Source organism: Olea europaea, unplaced genomic scaffold (genome assembly GCF_002742605.1).
Source record: "Olea europaea var. sylvestris unplaced genomic scaffold, O_europaea_v1 scaffold2559, whole genome shotgun sequence".
Taxonomy (NCBI): Eukaryota; Viridiplantae; Streptophyta; class Magnoliopsida; order Lamiales; family Oleaceae; genus Olea; species Olea europaea.
In genome coordinates, this window is record NW_019243872.1 from 28,377 (window position 1) to 35,237 (window position 6,861).

A 6,861-nucleotide genomic window follows, 5' to 3' on the forward strand; every position below is an offset into this window, starting at 1 on the left:
CTTGTGCATTATTTATCGACTAATGAACCATGATCGGGCCTGCCTATGATCATTTCAACGAATATCCATTTCACAAGTATGTTCCTGTGCATACTTACAAACTCCAAAGAACTCATTCGTATCCATTTTCGTCGCTCGCAAACGTAAATGGCAACTGTCGTCAACGCAGATAATTTTGTACGTCGACTTGTTTGATTTCTTCACTTTAAACTCGAAGTTATGCCTTAAAGCAATCCGGTGCACAGCTTTTTGTAATTCTTTCTTTGATTCGAACAGTTGCTCGACATACACATTTTCATCATTAGAATCACACGTGAACAATTAGAGGACCGTGTACTTGGTCCGGCCTGTGAGTTCCCACCCAACTCATGTCTCCTAGAGATAAAGCAATCAAATTCTCGTCTGTAAATGAATTTTCATTCTCGTTATCATCAACTGCCGATAGAATTCTGTGCGTAATAGTGTGATCATGGTGAGTAGCAGTGGTCTCTAGAATAACCACATCATCTTCACGAACAATCTGAATTATATCCCAAACATCATTTACATTACGATTCTCTTCATCGAAAACTTCGTGTTCACACTCGGGGACATTCTTCCTCAATAAAGCTACGCAATAGGAGTCGATTTTCGGCTTTGGTTCAATTTAATTAGATGTTTTATCTCCACTTTGGAAGTAACTTTTATAGGTGGAATCAGAATGGTTGAATGCTTATGAAACAAAAATTCCATATCGTACTAAGAGGAATCGACGTTAAGCATGTTTTGTATATCATGGTACATTTCTGTAAACGATGTACTCATTGTTATAAAAATTGCTTTAACCCCATCTCCTTCACTCGTCAATTTCCATTCCCACTGAGCATTTTCATTCTTTTGAAATTCACCGAAATAACAAATTGGGATATATGCTGATACCATGTCTGCCACAAATTTAAAATATTAGATAATAGGTTAAACATAATGAATTAATACATAATTTTTTAAATTGTTCATTTCATATTTTATTTAATATTATAAAATAATTTGTTAATTATTTTAATTGGTACAAAAATATTTATTTCAATGAATATTAAATATTCATTAATACTTACAATAAACAATATACATTAAATATTAACAAATAAATTATAAAATCTTAAACATTAAAAAAATAATTAAATAACAAAAGAAATAACGTTCGGGCCGGCTGGAATTTTTTTCCAACGAAATACTATGAATTTTTCCTGAAATAATATGCACACAGATGAATTTCTTTCTTTATTTTTGTTAAAAAAAATAATACATATGTGTTTAATACTGTAATAATTCATCTACTTTTGTCGAAATAAGATTTAAAGATTCAAACAGTATACTACTTTAACTAAAACAAAATTAAAAATACGTATTTACACTTACTAATTTCGAGTACCAACTATGAGTAATATTTTTTGTTAAACCTTTGATAATTTTGTGAGATTTCAGTATTCTAGCAGATGGAAGAGGAAATTTCTTTTTAACCGTATTGAAGAAACTGATAAGCAAAATTGATTTTGAAATTTACGTGGGGAAGTGATTGAATTTATTTAAAATTTTAAGTGTATTATTGTCTTTCAAAAAATTAATATGTTTTTATAATTATGGAACATAATAAAGGTACAATTGTCTTTTTCAACAGAAGAGGTCAATGTGGTGAATGAAAAAAAAATTTGGTCAAAGTGGAAAACTTGTTCTTTGACTCAGCCCACTTGAAAAGTACCCCCAAAAAAATAAAAAAAATTGACCAAACCAATCAAACCCTCGGTTCGATTCTGTTGACATTAGTAATTAGTTTGGTTTGATTTTCTTCTAAACAAAACCATGGTGGTTTGGATGAGTCATAATTTGAAATCTCAAACCGTTGGTTAATCAAACTAACCCAACCCATTTACATGTTTACTTTTTTTTTTTTAATTTAAGAAAAAAATAAAAAATAAGCCCTAATATCATAAATATTTCTCGATTTCCTCTAATCGTTAACATTGTCGATAAGTAATAGCACTGAAAATTTCATTTTACTAGCTCATTATGTTGTACTTAACATTTTTCCCTACTTAGGCAGATAGACTATATAACATATAAAAAAAAAAAAAAACAACAAAATTTTCAAGTTTTTTGTTGATCCGTCCCTATTAACATGATTTTATTTGTTAGTCAATAATTCTTGTAATATTAAATTATTTAATTATTTTTGTCCTTGTAATTTAAGTGAGTCCAAAATTTGAACAATTTTTTTGAAAAAAATTCAATTTGGACTAAAAATCCAAACCGACTAATCGAACCAAATCAAACCAAACCAACTAATTTGGTTTTGATTTTGGTTTCAGTTTTGAGTCGAAACCGACTCAAACCAAACCTTGCTCAGGCCTAACCCAAGGCGGAATCTGCCCCCGCCCCCCATCTCAACTCGATTACTTGATTAAGTGGATAATCTTCGTCTTGTTCGGGAGACCCACGGATATGACGAGTTTTATTACCATCCTTAATCTACACTAAGGTCCGTTTGATTGTAAAGATGGAATTGAATTGTCTAGAAAATGAATTTCAAGGAATTGAATTGCAAAAAATTGTTTTCCTGAGAATTGTAAATTATTGTGTTTGATTAGTATAATTTTCTGCTTGAAAAATGTTGAAATAAAAGTTTTTTTTAATGTTCGTTTGGTTTTGTTTTACATAAAAATTGTCAATTAAAGGAATAGATTTTACTGGTGTTGGGGATGAAATTTATTTCCATTGCCAACACACAAAAAAAAAAAATTCAAGAAAATCATCTATCTTTTGGTGTTCTTTTGACTTTGTTTTACATGAAAATTGTCATTTAAAGGGAAATATATTTTTACAATAATTCTTAGAATTTGTTTCCATTGTAAAAAAAAAAAAAAAAAAAAAAAAAGAAATGCTACAATAGGTATATGGTGGGAAATTGATTTTCCTTAAAAACCAAGAAAAGTCCAAACATCAAGGAAACTAAGAATTCGAATTCCATGGAAAAAAAAATGTATCAAACATTTAAAGTTGAAAAATTCAATTTCAATTCCATCTTCCAATTCCAATTCCACCCTATCAAATACCCTAACGAAATTAAGGAAAGAAAAATAAAAAATTGCAGTGCACACACCATAGAAATGTTGGGTTTTGAAATACATAACTTCATCCTGTCCTAAACCAGTATATATCTGCTCCCTAAAAAGTTTAAAAACTTCGGTGTGCGTGAACAGTAATTAACACACTCGATGTTAAATTTTTTATTGCTATCACAAAAGGTAAAATGAAACTTTGACCTTGTAATCAATAATTTAAAATTGTTCACGGTAATACAATCTGGAATTTAACATTCAACAGTCTTGGTTTTCTTCCCACTCCATTCCATGTATCTTTACCCCTTTCTATTATCATCAAGACAAGTGATTAATAAGCCTTTGTTTGCCGATCACTGTATAACATTTTATCACATTATTTTTTCTACAATATTCATTTTCAATTACATATTTTTCATTAAAATAATATTATACATAAATAAAAAAAATTCTTATTTTTTAACCATACATTTCAATATCAATCACTATTCTATAATACACTTTTTGAAATTAAAGGGACACAAATAGGCCCTAAATAACTCTGTTAAAAAGCAAATTTACGATAAAATAGATTGGGCTCTTGTTTGAACTCCATTTTTCAATAATACATTTTTTTCAAACTAATTGTTAACTACACATTTTCTTAATAAAATAATTTTATATGTAAATTTAAATTTTTTTCTTAATTTTCAATCATACATTTTTCAAATAATCACTATTCCAAAATCTATTTTCATCAATATTAGGGTTCAAACAAGAATTTGAATTTAGACACGAGCAGAATATGACTTGTCATTGGTGGTGGATGAAATTTATAATATTATTGCAAAGAGAATTAGTTGTCCCTTGTTACACGTTAATTGAAAAGTTGGTCAAAGTAGACAACTTAGGAAGTTGGAGTCAGAACAGGACTCCTTTTTTCTGACTTGCCTATAAACAAGACGACTCCTACTCAATTGAACATAGCTTCACAGCCATTGAAGCCTAACTCTCTGGATCTATTACAAGTCCTATACAGTTGCACGTTCTGCGACGTTCTTTGCTTTGCTTTTCATTTCTTGATAACATTACATTACTGCTGCCTCAATTTGTCTTTTATTCAGCGTTTTTCTGTTCAGATCAGAAAGGGAAGAGTTTCTTTCTCAACTAATATGGAGAAGACAAACGCTGGTGTGGGAAATGGAGACATTGAACTTCCCATTGGGTTCAGATTCCGTCCCACTGATGAAGAATTGCTTCTTCACTACTTGATTAGAAAGATATACTCTTTGCCATTGCCGGCCACCGTCATTACTCAACTTGATGTTTTCAGCTTCAATCCCTGGGACTTACCTGGTATGTATTAATTACTTAATTTCATTTACTTACTGCCATTTTCCCACTTATTTTTCATACATTGCCCAAACCCCTATATGTAATTAAGGTGATTTGAAGGAGAAGAGATATTTCTTCAGCAAGAGAAACAGGAATGTAATGAATAAATGCAGCAGTTTCAGTGCTGGCTGTGGTTACTGGAAAGCCACTGGCCAAGACAGCCAAATTATGGCTCCTGGAACCAACCGAGTAATTGGAATGAAGAAATCCTTGGTCTTCTATAAATACAACTATTATCGTGGTCCTGCGTTCAAGACTCAATGGGTTATGCATCAATATTGCATTCAAAACTCTCTAATTACTCCACGCTTAAGTTATCAGGTACATCTTGTATGTGTTTATTCTTATTTCATCAATTGTTTTCAACATTTTGTAAACATACTCTTTGTAGAAACTAACTTTGGAAGTGGGAGACTGGGTCGTCTGCTGCATATACCAGCAGCAGGGGAAAAGGAAGGGCAGAAGTCTCGGTATCAATAACACAACAAAGAAATCTAGAAATTCGGAATGCATCAGTAGTATCATTTTAAGTATGGGAGAGGATACTGACATGATTTCTTCTCAATGTTCTAGTGGGATCACGGAGATTTCTTGTGCTGATGACTTGTATCTAGAAACAAGCAGTCACTAATTGAGAGTGAATATTACAACAGAGATATGGAACATTATCCTTTTAAGTTGTGAATTTACGTCTTGGATTGCACAATCCACCAGCCTTGTTTGAATATTGGTTATGCCAAAGAATTGTTGGCTTGATTGTTTAAACATTATGGAAAATTTTTAATATTCAACTGTGTCATCCCTGCAATTGGTTCTACCTTTCTCTTTCCATTTGTAATTTAGTGAGAATTACAGAGATAAAACAATCATTTTGACAGCAAAAAAGCGGCATTATTGATTATTGCCAGCATCTGAAGGTTTCTTATTGGAAAGCAATTGATTTTTCTGAAGGAAAAAAAAAAAGGTGGATGCAAAGATTAGACAAAAAGAGAAGAATCCAAAGAAATTAAGAGCGCTAAATCATAATTTTATGAAAGGAATAAGATAAAAAAAGATGGTATCTATTTTTCCCATGGGATTAATTGCTTGATTTGGCATCTTTCATTCACTTAATCAATTTCTTAATACATTCAAACTTCAAAATCTAGTATTCCATGTTGTAGGGTGCTAGTAACAAGACAGCTGGTTGGTCTTGGTTAACAAACTCAAGATTAATTAGATAATGTAAACATATCAAAGATTCGTCTGTCTGCCCCAGTCAATTAGTCAATATGTTTAGAGTTTGCAGATTAAAAATGAATTTAGAAAGTGTTTGTGAGTCATTTTTATGTAAAAATACATTTTGAAATAGTAAATTGATGGGAAATGTGCAGTTAAAAAATAAGGAAAAGTTTTTTTATTTACGTGTAATATTATTTTAATGAAGAATGTGCGATTGAAAAAAAGAGAGAAAAATACATTTTGAAAAAAATGGGTATCAAACGGGGCCTTTAAGTTCACAAAACTCATCCAATTCGTTATTTTTTTATTATTAAGATGAAAGAAAGTAAATTATCATTTTTGATAGCTAGTAAAAGTGAACATAACATGTTTTCTTTTAATTTAATTAAAACAAAGTCTGGTTATTGTTTTGATATTAATAGTCAAATGAGTGCATGTAGGTCCACATTATTATTATTATTACTAGTGTAAGCGGAGCACAATCAAATTGATTATGATGAGCAACACTAATTTTTGTTGGCCAAGTAGCAAATCAGAGAAACTATTTAGCTTGATTAACGTTGTCGTCAATGTAGGATTAATATACGCATTTTTAGAGTTGGAAAATGATACACAACGTAGTATATATTAGATATCTTTTTTACTGTCATGTACCAGAAAAATTTTAATTGTCATGAACCGATAACTGTAAATAGGTTTTTAATGTACTATGTGAAGGTATGTACGAATTCAAGTAAAGGATCCAAAATCCATAAATGAAAAGATTAATTAATCATTTACTTGACACAACTTATTTAACATTTTTTTTTCAAATTCATTTTCAATAACACATGATGATGTCCGTAACTCAAACTCTATTATATTTTTTGCAACTTTTAAAATAAAATTATTTACCAAATTTTACCAACAATAAAGGATTATCTTTGCATAAATTAAAAGGTGGTAGAGAGTCAATGAACTATTAGTTACTAGGGCACGGATAGTTGAGCGTTAATTATTCGGAAACGAACATTTAGAAGTGTGTAACTGAGGCATAATCAAGAATTTGTATTTCCACAACAAAAGGTTAAATCAAGCAATGATGTATAGAGGCAAATTTTTACGCCTCATCCATAAAACCCACTCAAATGTCCTACGTGGCTAGCAAACCGTGAAGCCTGAACACAAATCA

General features: G+C 30.7%; 1 protein-coding gene across 1 annotated transcript; it reads left to right on the top strand.

Moving 5' to 3' along the window:
• The first annotated feature begins 4,012 nt into the window (after positions 1-4,012).
• LOC111382749 (NAC domain-containing protein 83-like) lies at positions 4,013-5,260 on the top strand. The gene is made up of 3 exons (XM_023006787.1): positions 4,013-4,430; positions 4,519-4,790; positions 4,861-5,260. The coding sequence occupies exons 1-3, from the start codon at positions 4,247-4,249 to the stop codon at positions 5,098-5,100; spliced, it is 696 nt and encodes a 231-aa protein (XP_022862555.1). The 5' UTR covers positions 4,013-4,246; the 3' UTR covers positions 5,101-5,260.
• The last annotated feature ends 1,601 nt before the right edge of the window (positions 5,261-6,861 follow it).